Source organism: Symphalangus syndactylus, chromosome 14 (genome assembly GCF_028878055.3).
Source record: "Symphalangus syndactylus isolate Jambi chromosome 14, NHGRI_mSymSyn1-v2.1_pri, whole genome shotgun sequence".
NCBI lineage: Eukaryota > Metazoa > Chordata > Mammalia > Primates > Hylobatidae > Symphalangus > Symphalangus syndactylus.
Genome location: NC_072436.2, coordinates 30,162,478 through 30,184,370, shown reverse-complemented (window position 1 = coordinate 30,184,370; position 21,893 = coordinate 30,162,478). Strand labels below are relative to the sequence as shown.

At 42.7% G+C, this 21,893-nt stretch overlaps 2 protein-coding genes across 5 annotated transcripts in view; one reads left to right on the top strand and one right to left on the bottom strand.

Moving 5' to 3' along the window:
• LOC129462047 (lithostathine-1-alpha-like) overlaps positions 1 to 21,893 on the bottom strand; it is a 70,577-nt gene that overhangs the window by 10,422 nt on the left and 38,262 nt on the right. The gene's annotated exons all lie outside the window — the stretch shown is intronic.
• Positions 1,523 to 15,918, top strand: REG1B (regenerating family member 1 beta). 4 transcript variants are annotated; one of them, XM_055241664.2, is made up of 8 exons: positions 1,523 to 1,864; positions 12,670 to 12,762; positions 12,914 to 12,984; positions 13,285 to 13,394; positions 14,011 to 14,129; positions 14,437 to 14,574; positions 15,340 to 15,451; positions 15,660 to 15,918. In XM_055241664.2, exons 4-8 carry the CDS (start codon positions 13,331 to 13,333, stop codon positions 15,725 to 15,727), a joined length of 501 nt encoding a protein of 166 aa, XP_055097639.1. In that variant the 5' UTR covers positions 1,523 to 1,864; positions 12,670 to 12,762; positions 12,914 to 12,984; positions 13,285 to 13,330; the 3' UTR covers positions 15,728 to 15,918. The 4 variants fall into 4 exon arrangements, with proteins under 4 accessions (XP_055097639.1, XP_063472682.1, XP_063472681.1 ...); XM_063616612.1 differs by lacking the exon at positions 12,914 to 12,984 and adding an exon at positions 8,663 to 8,832; XM_063616611.1 differs by lacking the exon at positions 12,914 to 12,984 and adding an exon at positions 3,878 to 3,979 and having other exon boundaries at positions 1,550 to 1,864.

Genomic DNA, 21,893 nt, shown 5'->3' with positions numbered 1-21,893 from the left:
AAGAAAAGGCATATTCAAAAAAGAAAAACCGAGGGTGTGGCCAAATTTTGATAAGGAGATAAGCTCCCATCACAAGCCCAGAATGCCAATGCCTGGAGAACAGAATTAGATCAAAAGAGGAGTCTTGGGAGCCCTTGGGACCTTGTTGCTCACCACTCAGGACTTCCTCAAGTCTCTGATTCCTGCATTCCTGAGCAGCACTTTTAGCCATCTCAGAAACGGCTTAAAGAAGCCCAGATGTGGTGCTGGCCATCACTCCAGAAGGCACAGGGTATAAGTTTTGATGGTGTCCATAGAATGTTAATTCTCCAGGATTGCTGATTGTAGGAGCTAGATTTCAAAAAATGTGTCAGGGAGCCTCAGGGCTCAAAGAGAGAACTGACACAGGTGCAAGGCCACCACAGAGATTACCCACTGGGACAATTCCTAATGAAACATTAGTGGGTAGGTTGCTAGGCAAATAGCTAAACATAAGCAGGAGGGAAGAACTCCTGACAAAAGGGAGGTTTAAAAACTTTTACACCCCAGAGATTACCTAAAACAGGCATGCTAAATATAACCCGAAAAGAGGAAATAAACTCTCTGTTCTCTATTTTCCTTCAATACATTCTCTTTTTTGGTTAAATCAATCACTTGGCAGAATTCTTCCTCCAATTAAAACTAATCAAAAATTCCTGCACTTCCTAGTAACAGTGGGAAACCCCAGCTGCAGCTAGCTTTGGGGATAATATTCCAGCCTGTGAGAGCTGCTGCATTGGTTGCTCCCAGAAAAGCCATGGAGGCCTAACCCCTGCCCCAGTCTGTGCTGATGGTGGGACTTGAAGTCAAAACGAAAAATGCTCAAACCTCAGGATTTAATGTTGTTGTTGTTGTTGTTGTTGTTGTTTTTGGTGGGGGTTTGGATTTAGTTGGACCCTGTTAATTCTTTTCATTTTCTGTTGTTCTTTTGTTATGGAATTTTCTATCCTATGCCTGTCCCACCATATATTTTAGAAACATATAATTTGTTTGATTTCACAGCTGGAGGGGAATTTTCCTCAGAATGAATCATAACCTGAGTCTTACATATATCCAATTTTGATGATATTTAGATGAGAATCTAGACCATAGACTTTTAAGATTATGCTAGAATGAGTTAAGACCAGGAGCTATTGGGTTAAAATGAAAGTACTTTATATGTGAGAAGTACATAAGTTTTGGGGGTGACAGAGGCAGAATGCTGTAATTTGAATGTTTGTCCCTTCAAAAACTCATGTTGAAATTTAATTCCCACTGTAACAGTGTTAAGAGATGTCACCTTTAAGTGGCCATTAGGCCATGAGTGTAAGATTCTCCCTGGGGTCTGAAAGCTTAAGGAGATGAATAACTCTTCCCTTCTCAGGCCCAGTCCCAAGGCACAAGGCTACTTGCGCCACCAGCGTGTGCCAGCAAGATAGCAGAAGCAGGAAGTGAGCCATCTGGAAGACACGTACCCCTGAAGATCGAGAAAGAGGCCATCTGGGTCCAACGTAGCAGTTACGTCAGACTAGGACACTTCCTGTTTACAGGAGACAATAAAACCTTTGCCCCTTCCTCACTTGGGGCTGACGCCATTTTAGGTCTCAGCCATCCTGCACCCAGGTGCTCATTAAAACAGCATGTTGCTCCACACTGCCTCCTGTTATCTGTTGGAGCGCTCTCAGGGTTTGAAGTGATACAAAAACCTTACATCTGGTGCTGAAACCCAGGAGGGGCTCAGGTCTGCATCCTCCATGGACCTACCCCTCCACCCCAGAAAGGAGACCACAGCAGCCGGACAAAGGAAGCTCCTCGGTCTCCAGTCACTTCTCTCTGCATGCACATCGGTCACTGATCTCGCCTGCTGGTAAGTTTCCTTGGGAGCCCCGTTAACAGGGAAAAATCTGCACAGCCTCTCTTGGTTTCTCTGGTCCAAAAATCCAACATTGGTCCAAGAAGGCTCCAGCATGTGTCAGGCACTCGCTGATCATCTGGTCTTAAGTGGATGCCTCTTAGCCATTTGATCCTGTTTCGGGAACAAATAGGCAGCGGTGACAGTTGCTCCTTTTACCATCTCCCTCTTGCCATCCAGGACGGTTTCCTTTTTCTCTGTTCTCCCAAGCCTACCCTCTGTTATGGAAAACTCCCAGTCCTCTATTCCAAAAAACAGCCCTCTAGGCTGCCTCATAAAAAATCTGCAAACCTTAGGCCTCAGGCAAGATATCCGCCCTAAGCCCCTTGCCTTTCTTTTTGCAATACAGCCTGGCCGCAGTGCAAATTAAATAACGGATCCAAATGGCCCGCAAATAGAACATTTGACTTTACAGTTTTAACTGACTTGAGCAATAATTGCCGACGACTTGAAAAATGGGGAGAAATTCCTTATGTCCAAGCCTTTGTGCACTCAGATCACTACCTGATCTCTGCAATCCTTACTTACCGGTTCAAATTCTTCCCCTCCATTCTTGCCTCCCTGATCACCTTTCTCCTCCCGACCCTCTCTCTTTTTCCTCATTCGATCCAGCTGACTGCTGTTCACCCCTCCCAGCCACTACCTCTTCCTCTCAACTGTCTTCTTTAATCCTCCAAACCTCCTTGTTGTCTTCTCAGCCGCCATCTTCCCAGCTGCCATCTTCCCAGCCGGCATCACCTCCAAAAGTACCCACTTCTTTTCCTACAACATCCTCTCAAGACAACTGTAGCACTGTCTGTACTAATTCTCCTTCTTCACCCCCCTCTCCTGAAGCCTGTAAAACCATCCCACCACCTTATGCCCCTATCTATCGTCCACTGCCTGTCAACTCAACCCTGCTTCCCCTTCAAACCCTGAGCAGGAACCACTTCTGGCTTCTTTCTTCTCTCCCACCCATATTCGTTCAGGCACCATCTTTGGCCCATGCCCTACCCTTACTTCAGCGCCGGCGCTAGAATGCCCCCTTCGGGAAGTGGCAGAAACTGTTCCCTTCTCCCTCACTAATGTCTCTCAAATTAACAAAAGACTCAGTTCATTTCCAGAAGACCCAACCTTTTATATTAGAGAGTTTCAGTACCTTACCCAGCCTTATAAGCTAACCTGGCATGACCTCTACGTTATCCTCTCTTCCACCCTCACCCCAGAAGACCAGGACCGGACCGTATCTGGACCCTCGCGCAGGCACACGCTAATACAATTCATCACCAAGCTCCTGCCCTGTCTACTAGCACAGAGGCAGTCCCCAGCCAGGACCCCCACTGGGATTATTAAGATGGGGCCTCTGGATGGCGCCATCAAGACCACATAATTATGTGTCTCCTTGCAGGACTCAAAAGGGGTGCCCATAAAGTGGTAAACTGTGAAAAACTTTCAGAAATCACCCAAGGTCCTGACAAAAACCCAGCCCTTTTTCTCTCTGGTTTTACTGAAGCCATGAGAAAATATACCAACCTAAACCCAGCCAGCCCAGAAGAAACCACTATTTTAAACCTTCAGATCATTTCCCAATCCACCCGTGATATTAGGCGCAAGCTTCAGAAGCTTGACGATGGCCCTCAAACCCCACAACAAGACCTTCTTAATTTAGCCTTCAAAGTCTTTAACAGTTGCGATGAGGAAAGTAAAAGGCAAAAACAGGCAGAGTTTCAAATGCTTGCCTCCGCCATCAGGGGCCCTGCAGGCCCCCGGGGCCACAGCTCCACACGGAAGTCTCCAAGCAATCCACCTCCACCTGGCACCGGTTCAAGTGCAGCAATAAAGGCCACTGGTCCAGAAAATGCCCAAATCCAGGTAGGCCCACCAGGCCATGCCTTCTCTGCAGAGCACTCCACTGGAAGTTGGACTGAGAGTGGCCCCTGCAAGGACCACCCCCATCCCTTCCTGAGCTGGCCAAAACCTCCTACTCAGATCTCATTGGCCTTGCCGCTGAAGACTGACGGTGCCCTGGAATGGATGCCCCAGCAACTACCATTGCTTCATCCGAGCCAAGGGTAACCCTGATGGTGGCAGGTAGGCCAGTATATTTTTTTAAATTAATATCGGGGCAACCTACCCTGCTTTACCTAATTTTTCAGGACCCACCCAGTCCTCCTAAGTCTCTGTTGTGGGAATTGATGGACAAATCTCTAAACCCTGAGCCACCCGCCACTTTTCTACTCCTTGCACACTTTTTCCTTCACTCACTCTTTGTTAGTCCTGCCCTCATGCCCAACTCCACTCCCAGGCAGAGATATCCTTTCTTTTTCTTTCTTTCTTTTTTTTTTTTTTTTTTTGAGATGGCGTCTCACTCTGTCGCCCAGGCTGGAGTGCAGTGGTGTGATCTCGGCTTACTGCAAGCTCTGCCTCCCGGGTTCATGCCATTCTCCTGCCTCAGCCTCCCGAGTAGCTGGGACTACAGGCACCCACCACCACGCCCGGCTAATTTTTTTGTAATTTTAGTAGAGACAGGGTTTCACCATGTTAGCCAGGATGGTCTCAATCTCCTGACCTTGTGATCCTCCCGCCTCGGCCTCTCAAAGTGCTGGGATTACAGGCATGAGCCACCGCGCCCGGCCGAGACATCCTTTCAAAACTCCACACTACTCTCCACTTCCATGTTCCCCATAGTACCCAACACATCCACCCAGACCCCTCCAGTACTTCTAGTTTTCTTCTGCTCCTTCAACCTCCCACCCTAAAACATGCAACCTTTCCTTATCCCCCATCCGTAGTTAATCCCGCTGTTTAGGATACTTGCACACCCTCAGTCACAGAACACCACACCCCTGTCTGCATTACTCTTAAAGAGCCCACCCAGTTCCTATCACAGAAGCAGTATCCCATCCCCCAAGCAGCTCTCATAAGCCTAAAGCCTATCATTTCTTGCCTTCTTGCCAGTCACCTACTCCGCTCAACAAACTCCCCTTTTAACACACGAATTCCACCTGTCAAAAAGCCAGCTGGAACTTATCGCTTAGTTCAGGACCTCAGGCTCATTAACCAAGCTGTACGTCCAGTATGTTCAGTAGTGCCTAACCTATACACTTTACTTTCCACAATTCCCTCCAATACCACCCATTTTTCTGTTCTAAACCTAAAGGATGCTTTTTTTCACAATTCCTTTACACCCCAATTCCCAAAACTTCTTTGCCTTTATGTGGGAAAACCCCAACACCCACATTTCACGTCCACTCACCTGGTGCATACTACCTCGAGGTTTCAGAGACAGCCCCCACCTTTTTAGACAGGCCCTTGCTTGCGACCTTTGTATCTTATCCCTAAAACCGTCCACTCTCCTTCAATGTGTTAATGATCTGCTTCTGCGTAGCACCTCTCAAAAAGACTGCAACGTCCATACTATCTCTCTCTTTTAAACTTCTTGGCAGAATGGGGGCATTAAGTCTCCCCTAAAAAAGCACAAATATGCACCCCCTCAGACATCTATCTAGGCCTAGCTCTTACCCTGTGTACCCAAGGGCTCACAGCCAACCACATATCCCTCCTCCAGTCCCTCCCACCTCTGCAAACTAAGCAAGAAATTCTCTCTTTCCTAGGGACAAGCAGGATATTTTAGACTCTGGGTTCCCTCCCACCTCTGCAAACTAAGCAAGAAATTCTCTCTTTCCTAGGGACAAGCAGGATATTTTAGACTCTGGGTTCCCTCCTTGGCTCTACTTGCCAAACTGTTATACCAAGCTGCTAAAGGCCCTCTCCATGAGCCTTTAAAACCTGCACAGCCTATTACTTAACCTTTCCATCTACTCCAAAAGGCTCTCATCTCAGCCCCCATCCTCACTCTCCCACACCTCATCAAATTTTTCTCCCTCTATACCAACAAACAGCATGAAGTTACACTGGGTGTTCTAACCCAGTCTAAGGGACCTAGCATCCAGGTTGTTGTCTACCTCTCTAAACAGCTTGAAGCCACAGTTCTCAGATGGCCTGCCTGCCTCTGAGCATTGATGGCAGCTGCTGCCCTCACCTTCAAAAGCCTAAAACTATCTATCCATGCCAACCTAACAGTTTATTCAACCCATAACATCAAAGACATGCTAGCTCACCACAGTGTACTAAATCTCATCTCTGCCTCCAACTGTATGCTCTATTCATAGAAACCCCCCAAATCACCATGCTAATCAGCTCCCGTCTAAACCCAGCCACACTTTTACCTGAAGCTACAACCACCCAAGACCCTACACACTTCTGTGTGAATACTATTCAAACCTTTCTTATACCTTTTCCAAACCTAACAGACCAACCCCTTCCAGATGCCTCCTTTACTTGGTTTATAGATGGTAGCTCCTTCCTACATCAAGGACGCCGGCATGCTGGCTACGCTATAGTGTCACCCCCCACGCACACTGTTGAAGCCAATCCAATCCTAGGCACCACCTCCCAAAAAGCTGAACTTATCGCTCTCAGTCGAGCTCTCACTCTAGCAACCAGACAACAGATCAACATATATTCAAATTCTCATTATGCGTTCCACATAGTACAGTCACATTTGTCCATCTGGAAAGAACGAGGTTTCCTAACTGCAAAAATCACCCCTGTCGCAAATGACTCCCCCATCAGCAAGCTCCTTCAAGCTGCCAGGCTCCCACAGAAAGTTGCCATCATTCATTGCAGGGGCCACCAAACCCCAGACAATCCTATATCGGCCTGAAATGCTTTAGCAGATCAGGTAGCCAAAAAAGTAGCCCTACAACAAGGCCAGTTTCTGTCCCTGTCCTTGTTCTCTCCTCTTTACTCCTCAGAAGAAAAGGAGGACTTCTGAGCCCAAAACCTTCAAAAGCAAGGGCCATGGTATGTCAATGAAGGGCGCTTCATTCTTCCTCACTCTCAAAGTCTTCCTCACCTCCAAAGCCTCCATAACTCTTTCCATGTTGGTTACAAACCTCTCTTGCAACTTCTCTGCTCTATTCTCACCTGTCCTCACCTTTCCAGCTGTGTTTGAGAAATTACCCAGTCCTGCTCCATCTACCACTCAGTGTCACCCCAGGGCTCCTTCTGGCCACTGCCTTTTCCTACCCACCAAGCCTGGGGCCAGATACCCAGGCAAGATTGGCAAGTAGATTTCATTCACATCCCACCCGATAAACGGCTCGTCTCTCTTCTAGTCTTTATATGTACTTTCTCCGGGTAGGTAGAAGCATTCCCAACAACTTCAGAAGGTGCAAATATCCTCACACTAACTCTCATCATGCATATAATTCCCTGTTTTGGACTTCCAACATCCATCCAGTCTGATAACGGACCCGCCTTCATCAGCCAAATTACCCAAGGCATCTCTACATCCTTAGAAATAAAATGGGTTCTCCACACACCCTACAGATCTCAATCTTCAGGCAAAGTTGAAAAAATTAACTCTGTCCTTAAAGCCCAACTCACCAAGCTGGCTCTAGAAACCCACCAGTAGTGGACAACAAATCTCCCTTTTGCCCTCATGAGACTCCATGCAACACCAAAAACACCCTCTTTTTATAGTACCTTTGAAATCGTGTGGCCAAACTTTTGTCTTAGGGCCTCTACCCTTACCAGACTTACCGCTCAGGAATTACCTCCCCTCCTTAATCCAGACATGGTTTTTCATTCATGAAACAGCAAATGAGGCCATGCCTCTCCTGTTGACACCTCCTTGTCCTCTCAACATAACTGTCTTGCAGGCACGATGTGTTTATCTGCCAACCTGACCCCCACCCAAATGATACAACCAAAGTGGACAGGCCCCTACACTGTGATACTCAGCACCCCAACTGTAGTGAGAGTCCAAAGACTCCCCCACTAGGTCCATCCTACCAGGGTCAAGCTCACCCCCAAGGCTACTCCTTCTTCCAAAACATTAACAGTGGGCAACACTCTCGGAGTCCCTGTATACAATAACCTAAACAAAGAAAAATGATCCTTAAAGGTAGGAGGAAGCCAAAGATGGCGGGGAGACGAATGGCCTCCGCAACGGATCATCGAGTATAACTGTCCTGCCACTTAGGCTGAGGATGGTTCCTGAGGTTATCGCACTCCTATATATATGCTAAATAGAATAATTAGACTACAGGCTGTTCTAGAGATAATCACTAACCAAACCACTTTAGCCCTGGAAATGCTCGCGCAACAACAAAACCAAATGTACCCGGCAATTTATCAAAACGGGCTAGCTAGCACTAGACTACTTATTAGCAGAAGAGGGTGGAGTCTGTGGTAAGTTTAATATCTCTAATTGCTATCTTAATATAGACAATAATGGAAAAGCGGTTCTAGAAATCGCTTCAAACATCAGAAAAGTAGCCCATGTACCAGTCCAAAGCTGGAAGGGATGGGACCCAACAAACCTTCTAGGAGGGTGGTTCTTTAGGAGGATTTAAAACGCTGGTAAGGACAGTAATCTTCATCATTGGGCTCCTCCTGTTTTTCTCCCGTGTTATCCCACTGATAATAAAAGCCATTAAAACTCTTGTTGAAACTAGAGTTAACTGCCAGACAATCCAGACGATGCTCCTGCTACAATGACACTATAGATACTAACCCGTCTCTTAAGAATACACCAAAAATTAAATTTTTCTTTTTCCAAGGTGCCCACTCCACCCCTATGTCACGCCTGAAGTAGTTATTGAGAAACTCATCCCTTTTCCCTTTTCTATAACCAAATAGACAGCAATGTAAGATTCTCCCCAGGGCCTGAAAGCTTAAGGAGATGAATAACTCTTCCCTTCTCAGGCCCAGTCCCAAGGTGCAAGGCTACTTGCACCAGCAGCGTGCACCAGCAAGATAGCAGAAGCAGGAAGAGAGCCAGCTGGAAGACACGTACCCCTGAAGATCGAGAAAGAGGCCATCTGGGTCCAACGTAGCAGTTGCGTCAGACTAGGACACTTCTTGTTTACAGGAGGGTATAAAACCTTTGCCCCTTCCTCACTTGGGGCTGAAGCCATTTTAGGCCTCAGCCATCCTGCCCCCAGGTGCTCATTAAAACAGCATGTTGCTCCACACCATCTCCTGTTGTCTGTTGGCATGCTCCCAGGGTTTGAACCAATACAAAAACCTTAAAACGAGGACTCTAAAGAACAATTCCCATTTCCTTAAAAACAAGTACACACACACACACACACACACACACAAGATTGTGATGATAGCGTGTGTAAAGGACAAATTAACTTGTAGGGTAAGGACTGGGTGCTTAGTATCTTAAATGCATTTTTTTATGTTCTTCTTATGGGTCCTCAGGCCGTGGCCATGATCAATGGGTTGTTCTATATTGAAATTAGTCTGGCCTCAGACAGCTAGATTGGTTGAATGTGGAAATAAATAAAGAGAAGGAAACTAGCAGGTTTCATTGAGCTAAGAAAATGAACCTGAAGCAAAACTTCTTGCCTTTGAATCTAGCTTCAATATAGAGTAACTGTTTGATCTTGGGGAAGTTACTTAGCTCTGCTCTTACCTTCAGTTTCTTCATATGTGATATATGGTTCCTAGTAGTACCCATATTACAAAGTTGTCATGTGGATTAAGTGGGTGCGGGAAGTTACTTAGCTCTGCTCTTACCTTCAGTTTCTTCATATGTGATATATGGTTCCTAGTAGTACCCATATTACAAAGTTGTCATGTGGATTAACTGGGTGCCTATTAGTCAAGCATTTAGAATAATACCTGGCATAGAGAGCACGTGATGAAAGTTTGTGTTAAATAAACTGAAGCTTTCCTGTGAAGCGGAAGAGGCTAATTTATAAGGAAGTTTCTTTACATCTGCACAATACAGCGGATGATGGAAAATTTTTGGTGCATTTGGTACTCCTTCAGCTCCTTTCTTTTCCAGTCTAAAGTTTGCAGACAGGCTGTTATTCACATGCCTGCCAAAAGTTTCAAACAAAAGAGAGATTCTCTCTCCATAATAAGTCTAAAATCTGTTAAAAGGTGGAAAACAGGGAACAGCAGATAGAAGATGGCCAATAGCACTAAAAATAAGCCATAGCCTTGAAACTCTCTAAGCTTTATTGAGGTGTATCAAGAAATTGTCCCCATTTGGGGATATACTAACACTAGATGTCCAGTTTACCCCTTTCCACCTATGTGAAGACTAACAAAGGAAATAGATAGGAAAGGCCTCAAATCAGCTTCTTAGAACTTTGTAAAACTAGTTCAGAGGACAGGACCTTCAGAATCCTAAGGACAAGGAGATAAATCTTAAAGGATTGGGAAATATGGCTTCCTTGACAAAGGCATCACTTTGGAACCAAAGTGGCTGCCAGTAAGTGTCCTCAATTTTACTACCTGGCCTATGGAATTTGGTCAGTCACATATGTGAGCAATAACGGTTTGTTATCTAAACGGGCATACAGCTATTGGGGCAATAAACATTTTATGAGAGTTGTGTCAATTGTTATTTATTTTGAAATGTTTTCATATCGTGCTAGCCACAATGTGTTTTATTGTGTATTTGAAAGTATTAGATCTTTTGTACCTGAAAAGTCATCGTCTATTTGAAGTCTTCTTGATGTAAAGAAAAACTCTCATTTAAAAAATTACCACAAAGAATTTTTTTGTGTTAATTTTTAAAAATTGGCCCAACACAGTGGCTCCTGCCTATAGTCCCAGCACTTTGGGAGGCTGAGGCGGGCAGATGGCTTGAGCCCAGGAGTTTGAGACCAGCCTGGGCAGTATAGTAAAACCCTGTCTCTACTGAAAATACAAAAATTAGCCTGGCATGGAGGTGTGCACCTGTACTCCCAGCTACTCAGGAGGCTGAGGTGGGAGAACAGTTGAGCCCAGGGGCTCAAGACTGACGTGAGCCATGATTGAGCCACTGCACTCTAGCCTGGGTGACAAAGAGACACCCTGTCTCAAAAATAATGATAATAATAATAATAATAATTGCTTGTTTGATTTTGGTAAGATAAACTTATGGTAACAAGCATAATAGATTTCTCTCTTCTTCATCGCTTTCTAACTTGGAATAATATGATTGAAATTCTTACTTATAGAAAGAGAACCTCGCATCTTTCTCTGGTTATAAGCTTTTAAGAAAACATAATTATTTTTAGAAAATGCTGAAATAAGTTGGAGTAGTTTGACAAACACTTTTGAATTTGTTAGACTAAACAATATTAATCTCTGTCATCTATGTTTAAAATGATTATTTTAAATAAATAAAAATATATATTCTCCAGGAAAACAGTAACGTAGACAGTAAAAAGTTTCCTCTTCAGAGTTTCCCTTCTTGTTAAAGAATAAATCATAAGTGTTAGAAATAATAGTTTATTTTAAAGATGAACTTCCCTCAAGCCCCCTTGCTTTATGCTAATAACTCTTTATTAAGCCCTATCTTATACAGCTGTTAAACATGCTCACAGGCACATAATACATTCCATGTCCTTGTACCTTAACCAAGATATTTGTGTTGGACATGCTCATAGGTATGTCCCAGTTCACAGCCTATGACCCTTCCTTATTTGGAAATACTATTTTTGTACCTATTTAAAAAAATTATAAATTATTAGCCAATCGGGTTTTAATTTAGATTGCGAGGTCTGGCCCCAGCCAGTGGAGACAGGACACAGCAATAGGGACCTCATGCATAAGGAATAAATATTCTGGTGTCTCTTTATTCTGTGTATGCCCTTGCCGTTGTTCCATCTGTGAGGGGCATCCTTTCTGCAGAAAGTAAAAATTGCCTCACTGAGAGAACTTTTTGTCTTAATGCTGATTTTTCCTTGCAGAACCAAGGAACACACATTTTGTATTTCTAACAAGTATGAAAATTTTTTGTATAGTGTTTTATTACGGATTCATTTTACTTTAAACCACATGTGAATAGATAAAGAAACAATATAAATAGCCTTTTTATAGCATGTATAAATATTATTAGTTTGTAAGTTTTTGCAACTGACTTTTAATATTCATTTTAACTTTATATATGCTTTTGAAATGAGCTCATGTTTATATAAAGATATTTAGCTTATTTAATTTAACTCCTGTATTTCAAAATATATTATTTAGTCATTTATCCCAATTGATACAGCCATCTGTATTTCTGTCAACATTTTGGTTAGTTTTTCAACTGAATTTTAAATTCCAGATTTGCTCTTGTTCCCTGAATCTGAATGGATAGTTAATGGGAATTTCAGTAAGTGTTTAATTTCACATCACTATCTGTAACTTCACAACAACAGATAATTGACTTCAAACCAACAACTTCATATTCCACTACATGTGTGGATGGAGGAACCTAGTGGGAGGCGATTGGATCATTGGAGTAGTTTCCCCCATGCTGTTCTCGTGATAGTGAGTGCATTCTCACAAGATCTGATGGTTTTATAAAGGGCTCTTCCCTCTTCACTTTCTCTTGCTCACCTGGACCATGTAAGACATGCTTTGCTTCCCCTTCATCTCCATGATTGTAAGTTTCTTGAGGCCTCCCCAGCGTCAGGAAAGTCTGTGAGTCAATTAAACTATGAGTCAATTAAACCTCTTTCCTTTTTAAGTTACCCAGTCCCTGGTAGTATCTTTACAGCAGTATGAAATGGACTAATACACCTTGACTTCTGAAGTAGGTCTTGAGAGGTTCCTGAGCCTGAAAGGGAATGGAGAAATGACTTAAAGCCACCAGCTAATTGGGCTTAATCATTTGGACTCAGTTGACTCTTCCCCTACCCCTACCCATGCCTAAACCAAAGAAAGGATCATCCCATATTTACATAGCACAAAGAAATCTACTCTTCTGCTCTTTCTAGGACTGCTAAAGGCCATGGGAACTGGACACCTGGATGCTGCGGAGGAAGGGCAAAGTTCGACATCAACTTGGACAGTTTGCCAGCCTGTTTGTGGTAAGTTGATGTCATTTGTGACCACTCCTAATGTGTGCCAGGAATAAGCTCTTCCTGATGCCAGAATCTCTTACTGTCAGTGCCCTCTGTAGGCCTTCTGATCCTTACTCCTTGCTCCGCCCATTATTTATATCAAGTGGTTCTCTCTCAGACCCTGATATAAAGCTCCTACTCTGTCTGACCTGACAAGCCACCTCAAGTGGACAAGGCACTTACCAACAGGTAAAGGGGCATTAGAGGAGAAGAGCATGTCTAACATGGGATTTTCTCTTTTCATTTTGAGGTAGATACAGGGTGATTTTCTGAATTAAAGATCCCAGTAGTAATGAAGCTTAAGCAAGACCAAAGCTGATTTTGGGTAATTTGGCCTCTGTTATCCCCAAACGAAAAGAGAAATATCTGGGAGTGTAGCTATCTCAGTGGACCTTCCTGCTCTCAGGAATTCAGAGAGGAGGGGATGTTAGAAAGATAATAGGTGCTCTGCTCTCTTCTTCAAACCTTCTTCCCTGTGTTCTCCTACAGAGATTGCTGATTTGCTCCTTAAGCAAGAGATTCACTGCTGCTAAGCATGGCTCAGACCAACTCCTTCTTCATGCTGATCTCCTCCCTGATGTTTCTATCTCTGAGTCAAGGTGAGATTTTCCCCCACACCTCCCACAACCCCAGCTCTGAGGTCTTCCCTCCATCGTCATGCATAGGGTTCACTTGAAAAAAAGCAGAGTCAACATCAGAGTTGTTTTATGTTGTTCAGTGATCATTATGGCTGATTTTATCCCATTCAAAAACACCCTCACCTCATTCGTGGGTTTGAGACAGAATTTAATAGGACCACTTATAGGTGACCATTGTAGTTGAGTTTATCTGATTGAATCTATATGCGATGGCAGTTTGGGGGATGTTTTTATGTAGTCATTGATAGGATGGAGAACTAAGGCAAACGTGTGCAGGGAAACCAAGAGAAACTTGAGAAAGGTGGAAGCCTGGGTCTTTAAAGGCAGAAGCCTGAGCCTCAGAAATAAAGGAAAATGAGGACACATTTATTTAGCCTATTCATTGTGAGCTCTTGTCTTGAGCAGAGGAAACTAGAGAGAAAAGAGATAGGATGCAGGAGGGCAGAACTGAGCAGTCACCCCAGTATTCACTGTATCACTATGTTCTTATTAAGGACACCAAGAAGCCCCTAATTTACCTTCCAGCCTTTTCCTTGCCCTGAGATTCTTTCTTAATTATCTCTTTTGTTTTCCCCAGGCCAGGAGTCCCAGACAGAGCTGCCTAATCCCCGAATCAGCTGCCCAGAAGGCACCAATGCCTATCGCTCCTACTGCTACTACTTTAATGAAGACCCTGAGACCTGGGTTGATGCAGATGTGAGTGAGGAGAGCAGCAGGGGAAGGGATGCTTATGAAGGTAGAGACAGCTGCTAATTTGCAGTGTGTTCTGTGGCTGCAATGAGATAAGATTGATCCCTTCCCTATTCCACCACTGGTCCAAAACTTCCCAATCTACTTTATCCCATCATTTGACACATTCCCAGCACAGAGATGCTGGTGGTCAGTGACAGCATCATCAGGGACATTTCTGTGCTCTCCTTTTTCTGTTACATCCTCTGGAAGGTCTCAGTGTATCCCTCACACCTTCCTCCTCCACTGAGTGCTCCATTTTCTTCTCCAACAGCTCTACTGCCAGAACATGAATTCAGGCAACCTGGTGTCTGTGCTCACCCAGGCGGAGGGTGCTTTTGTGGCCTCACTGATTAAGGAGAGTGGCACTGATGACAGCAATGTCTGGATTGGCCTCCATGACCCCAAAAAGGTCAGTCTGCAGCCTCCTCTATCTCCTTATAAACATTTTTGAGAGGTAAGAGGGACGTTTAAGGTCTGGCACCTCGAGCGCCAACTTTTATCTTTTTGTTTGTTTAAATAAAAGCAACCTCTTTATAGATCCTATAATGTATGAGTTGTGAAGTTCAGTGTAGGTAGTTAGAGACATGAGCTGAAGTCTGAATTTTCTGGGCTCCTGGGAATTCATGCACACACTCATTGTGTCTACTTCTAGAAATGCATCTTTATGTATGACTTCTTCCCTATTTTGCTATTGTCTGTCTTGGAAGAGGTCCCTCTGTAGACTATATAGAAAATGAGTAGTGGAGGAGAATCTATTGCTGGCATTTGTTATACATTTTATACAAGTGTATAAAACTGTACAGTATATTATTTAGTTTAACACTATAAACTAAATAATATATCAACAACTACTCTACCTCCAATGTTATGCTGGATATGAGAGTTCTGAGCTTCAGGAAGAAAAACCAGGAACCACTCTCTGTAATGGGCTTTTATGGGTCTCTGTATCAAACTCTGAACACTTATTATTTGCTGGAAGAGGAGGAGGAATTTGGACATTCCACAGAAGGAGAAGCTTAGAGCAAAAGCAGAGGAAATGATATGATATTCATGGTGACAACAATGTTTATTCTTTCTGCTATATCTTGGCCTGTTTCTGAGTGTGCACACAGGCCTGGTTATTCTATTGATTTTTGAGTGACCGTGGCTCCTGTTCTGGCCCTTCTCCATCTAGAATCGCCGCTGGCACTGGAGCAGTGGGTCCCTGGTCTCCTACAAATCCTGGGACACTGGAGCCCCAAGCAGTGCTAATGCTGGCTACTGTGCAAGCCTGACTTCATGCTCAGGTGAGAGGCAGACAGTCTATCCATGTATTGCCATTGCCCTCCCACTTATCTCTGGGGATGAACATGGGGACTGGGATAGAGGAAAGGTGAGCTCCTTATCTGGAAAATAAAGGAGTATTTCCTCTTGTTTTTTGTTCTGAGTCCTAGGTCGAGGAGGGGCTACCCTCCTTCTGATCCTCTCTGTCTGACTCTTCTCATTGTACTATAGGATTCAAGAAATGGAAGGATGAATCTTGTGAGAAGAAGTTCTCCTTTGTTTGCAAGTTCAAAAACTAGAGGCAGCTGAAAAATGGATGTCTAGAACTGGTCCTGCAATTACTATGAGGTCAAAAATTAAACTAGACTATTTCTCCAACTCAGTTCAGACCATCTCCTCCCTAATGAGTTTGCATCACTGATCTTCAGTACCTTCACCTCTCCCAGTCTCTAGAGCCCTGAAAAATAAAAACAAACATATTTTTCTCCATTGTTTTGTCTTCTGCATTTGCTCTTTCTATAGCCCATGCTTGGGTGGTTGGGGTGGGAATGATTGTCACACTCCAGAGCTTGCCATGGCCCATCCACTTGTGAAAACCCCACTCATATTTTATGTATGTCAGGCTTATGAACATGTGGTGGCCTTGTTTATGACAAGAGAAAAAGATTAAGATTTCATCCACAACACATGTTAGCATGAATCTAGTGTGAGTTACACAAATAATTAAATTGTTGATCCAGTCTGACAGGAGTATTTGATATTCCAGAAGAATTCGCATAGTTGGGGGTCTGAGGAGAACACATCTGTTTTCGGTTATGCAGTTTGAAGTCATGACTGAAGTGGTAACTTAAGGAGAATTGTCAGGTCTACAGTCCTGAGTGCATTAGTGGTACATTTTTGGAGGCCAGCCTGCAAAGTTTGTTAAATGCTACTCCTTGGATGAATGAATAAGTGAATGATCAATTATGTAAATTAAATATACAGGCATACTTAGTTGTCTCTTTAAATATCCTCTCAATAAAGTCAAATTCTGAAATATTACTCTTAGGACTTTCACAAATTAATTGTGCGGGGACACAATTCAGCCCATAACATCAATCATATCAATAATAGAGTTAAATGTGATTTGATAACAAAGGAAACAAATTGTCAGCTGGATTAAAGTAAGAACAATGAAAACAAGATTCAACTGTATGCTATGTATGAGAGACATGAGTTAGATTAAGACACAAATAGCTTGAAAATAAAAGGAAGGAAATAGACATATCTTGCAAACAGAAACCATAAGAATGCTGGTTTCTGTACTGTTACCCTGTGTAATGCCTATATGAGATTGCTGAATTTCTACCCTGTCCTAACTCTGCTTATCTTTAAGAAACAGAATGCCTGTGGTAAAAAGTTTTCTTTATAACTAGTCCAGCTGAGACTGGTTAGAATCAAGATCACTATCAAAGGACCTCAGAAAGACATCTGGTTCATTATAATCTCATTTCCTTGCTAAATGACACTCCTATCAGCACAATGACAGTTGATAATCACCATGACAATGGCCAGAAGAAGCGGTAAAGTTACAAAAAGGAAGGCACACTTCCAGGAAGTTCGCAACCTATTTCCAGAAAAGACATGAATATTCCTCCTTTTGTTTTTAATGCCCAGTACTTTCATTAGAGAAACCCTATATTTTAACCCCTTTACCCCTCACTAGTAGAGAAGCCGATTTGTGAGTCATGTTCCTGCTTCTCAATTCCATGGCCATCAAATAAATCCTTCAGCGCTTGACACTCACTTTCTGTTTCATGTATTGGCTTTGTGACACCAAATAGGGAAAAATTCCATCTTTTGGGGGACTGGTTTTGTCTGCAACAATACTAATATCAGACATACTTGACTTTAAAGCAAACAATGTTACTTGAGAAGAAAAGGAGCATTTTATAATAATAAAGTAGTTAATCCTTCAGGAAGATGTCTCAAAATACCTGAAGCAGGTGGAACCCACTGCAGTGTGACAAAGCTGCTATAACAAGACTGCCCCTCTGGATTCCTCCTCTCTGGGGAGGACATCTCTGAAAGAAAGGCAGCAGCCTCAGTCAGGGGCTTATAGATAAACTCCCATCTCCCTGGGACAGAGCACCTGGGGGAAGGGGTGGCTGTGGGCCAAGCTTCAGCAGGCTTAACCGTTCCTGCCTGCTGCCTCTGAAGAGAGCAGCAGGTCTCCCAGCACTCAAGCTCTGCTAAGGGACAGACTGCCTCCTCAAGTGGGTCCCTTACTCCAGTGCCTACTGACTGGGAGATACCTCCCAGCAGGAGTTGACAGACGCCTCATACAGGAGAGCTCCAGGTGGCATCTGGCTGGTGTCCCTCTGGGACAAAGCTTCCAGAGGAAGGAGCAGGCAGCAATACTTGCTGTTCTGCAGCCTCCACTGGTGAGACACAGGCAAACAGGGTCTGGAGTGGACCTCTAACAAACTCCAGCAGACCTGCAGAAGAGGGGTCTGACTCTTAGAAGGAAAACTAACAAACAGAGAGCAATAGCATCAATATCAACTAAAAGGACACCCAGGAAAATCACCATCCGAAGGTCACCAACTTTAAAGACTAAAGATAGATAAATCCATGAAGATGAGAAAAAAACAGCACAAAAAGGATGAAAATTTCGAAAACCAGAAAGCCTCTTCTCCTCCAAAAGATCACAACTCCTCATCAGCAAGGAAACAAAACTGGATAGACAATGAGTTTGATGAATTGACAGAAGTAGGCTTCAGAAGGTGGGTAATAACAAACTCCTCTGAGCTAAGGAGCATGTTCTAACCCAATGCAAGGAAGCTAAGAACTTTGATAAAAGGTTAAAGGAACTGGTAACTAGAATAACTAGTTTAGAGAAGAACATAAGCGATCTGACGGAGCTGAAAAACACAACATGAGAACTTCATGAAGCATAGGCAAGTATCAATAGCTGAATCAATCAAGCAGAGAAAAGGATATCAGAGATTGAAGATCAACTTAATGAAGTAAAGCATGAAGACAAGACTAGAGAATAAAGAATGAAAAGGGATGAACAAAGCCTCCAAGAAATATGGGACTATGTGAAAAGACCAAACCTACGTTTGACTGGTGTACCTGAAAGTGACAGGGAGAATGGATCCAAGTTGGAAAACATACTTCAGGATATTATCCAGAAGAATTTCCCCAACCTAGTAAGAGAGGCCAACATTCAGATTCAGGAAATACAGAGAAGACGGCAAAGATACTCCTGAGAAAAGCAACCCCAAGACACATAATTGTTGGATTCCCCAAGGTTGAAATGAAGGAAAAAATGTTAAGGGCAGCCAGAAAGAAAGGCCAGGTTACCCACAAAGGGACACCCATCAGACTAACAGAGGATCTTTCTGCAGAAACCCTACAAGCCAGAAGAGAGTGGGGGCCAGTATTCAACATTCTTAAAGAAAAGAATTTTCAACCCAGAATTTCATATCCAGTCAAACTAAGCTTCATAAGCAAAGGAGAAATAAAGTCCTTTACAGACAAGCAAATGCTGAGGGATTTTGTCACCACCAGGCCTGCCTTACAAGAACTCCTGAAGGAAGCACTAAATACGGAAAGGAAAATTGGTACCAGCCATTGCAAAAACATACCAAAGTGTAAAGACCAACGACACTATGAAGAAACCGCATCAACTAATGGGCAAAATAACCAGCTAGCATCATAATGACAGGATCAAATTCACACATAACAATGTTAGCCTTAAATGTAAACAGGCTAAGTGCCCCAATTAAAAGACACAGACTGGCAAATTGGATAGAGTCAAAACCCATCTGTGTGCTGTATTCAGGAGACCCATCTCACGTGCAAAGATACACATAGGCTCAAAATGAAGGGATGGAGGAATACTTACCAAGCAAACGGAAAGCCAAAAAAAAAAAAAAAAAAAAAGCAGGAGTTGCAATTCTCATCTTTGATAAAACAGACTTTAAACCAACAAAGATGAAAAAAGACAAAGAAGAGCATTACATAATGGTAAAGGGCTCAATGCATCAGGAAGAGCTAACTATCCTAAATATATATGCACCCAATACAGGAGCACCCAGATTCATTGAGCAAGTTCTTAGAGACCTACAAAGAGACTTAGACTCCCACACAATAATAGTGGGAGACTTTAACACCCCACTGTCAATATTAGACAGATCAACGAGACAGAATATTAACAAGGATATTCAGGACTTGAACTCAGCTCTGGACCAAGTAGACCTAACAGACATCTAGAGAACTCTCCACCCCAAATCAACAGAATATTCATTCTTCTCAGCACCGCATCACACTTATTCTAAAATTGACCACATAATTGGAAGGAAAACACTGCTCAGCAAATGCAAAAGAATGGAAATCACAACAGCCTCTCAGACCACAGTGCAATCAAATTAGAACTTAGGATTAAGAAACTCACTCAAAACTGCACAACTACATGGAAACTAAGCAACCTGATCCTGAGTGACTACTGGGTATATAATGAAATTAAGGCAGAAATAAATAAGTTCTTTGAAACCAATGAGAAGAAAGACACAATGTACCAGAATCTCTGGGACACAGCTAAAGCAGTGCTTACAGGGAAATTTATAGCACTAAATGCCAACAGGAGAAAGTGGGAAAGATCTAAAATTGACATCCTAACATCACAATTAAAAGAACTAGAGAAGCAAGAGCAAACAAATTCAAAGGCTAGCAGAAGACAAGAAATAACTGAGATCAGAGCAGAACTGAAGGAGATAGAGACAGAAAAAACCCTTCAAAATATCAATGAATCCAGCTGGTTTTTTGAAAAGATTAACAAAATCAATAGACCTCTAGCCAGACTAATAAACAAGAAAAGAGAGAAGAATCAAATAGATACAATAAAATATGATAAAGAGGAGATCACCACTGATCCCACAGAAATACAAACTACCATCAGAGAATACTACAAACACCTCTACACAAATAAACTAGAAAATCTAGAAGAAATGGATAAATTCCTGGACACATACACCCTCCCAAGACTAAACCAAAAAGAAGTCAAATCCCTGAATAGACCAATAACAAGTTCTGAAATTGAGGCAGTAATTAACAGCCTACCAACCAAAAAATATCCCAGGACCAGATGGATTCACAGCTGAATTCTACCAGAGGTATAAAGAGGAGCTGATACCATTCCTTCTGAAATTATTCCAAACAGTAGAAAACGAGAGGCTACTCTCTAATTCATTTTATGAGTCCAGCCTCATCCCGATACCATAACCTGGCAGAGACACAACAAAATAAAGAAAATTACAGGCCAATATCCCTAATGAACATCGATGCAAAAATCTTCAATAAAATACTGGCAAACTGAATCCAGCAGCACATCAAAAAGCTTATCTACCACGATCAAGTCAGCTTCATCCCTGGGATGCAAGGTTGTTTCAACATACACAGATAAATAAATGTAATCCAACACATAAACAGAATCAATGACAAAAACCACTTTATCTCAATAGATGCAGAAAAGGCCTTTGATAAAATTCAACACCACTTCATGCTAAAAACACTCAGTAAACTAGGTATTGATGAACCATATCTCAAAATAATAAGAGCTATTTATGACAAACCCACAGTAAATATCATACTGAATGAGCAAAACTGGAAGCATTCCTTTCGAAAACCGGCACAAGACAAGGATGCCCTCTTTCACCACTCCTGTTCAACATAGTGTTGGAAGTTCTGGCCAGGGCAATCAGGCAAGAGAAAGAAATAAAGGGTATTAAAATAGGCAGAAAGGAAGTCAAATTGTCTCTGTTTGCAGATGACATGATTGCATATTTAGAAAACCCCATCATCTCAGCCCAAAAACTCCTTACGCTGATAAGCAATTTCAGCAAAGTCTCAGGATACAAAATCAATGTGCAAAAATCACAAACATTTCTATACACCAATAATAGACAAACAGAGAGCCAAATCATGAGTGAACTCCCATTCACAATTGCTACAAAGAGAGTAAAATACCTAGGATAAAACTTACAAGGGATGTGAAGGACCTCTTCAAGGAGAACTACAAACCACTGCCCAATGAAATAAGAGAGGACAAAAACAAATGGAAAAGCATTCCATGCTCATGGATAGGAAGAATCAATACTGTGAAAATGGCCATAATGCCCAAAGTAATTTATAGATTCAATGCTATTCCCACTAAGCTGCCTTTGACTTTCTTCACAGAATTAGAAAAAAGTACTTTAAATTTCATATAGAACAACAACAACAAAAAGCCTGTATAGCCAAGACAATCCTAAGCAAAAAGAACAAAGCTGGAGGCATCAGACTACCTGACTTCAAACTATATTACAAGGCTACAGTAACAAAAATAGCATGGTATTGGTACCAAAACAGATATATAGACTAATGGAACAGAACAGAGGCCTCAGAAATAACACTACATGTCTACAACCGTCTGATCTTTGA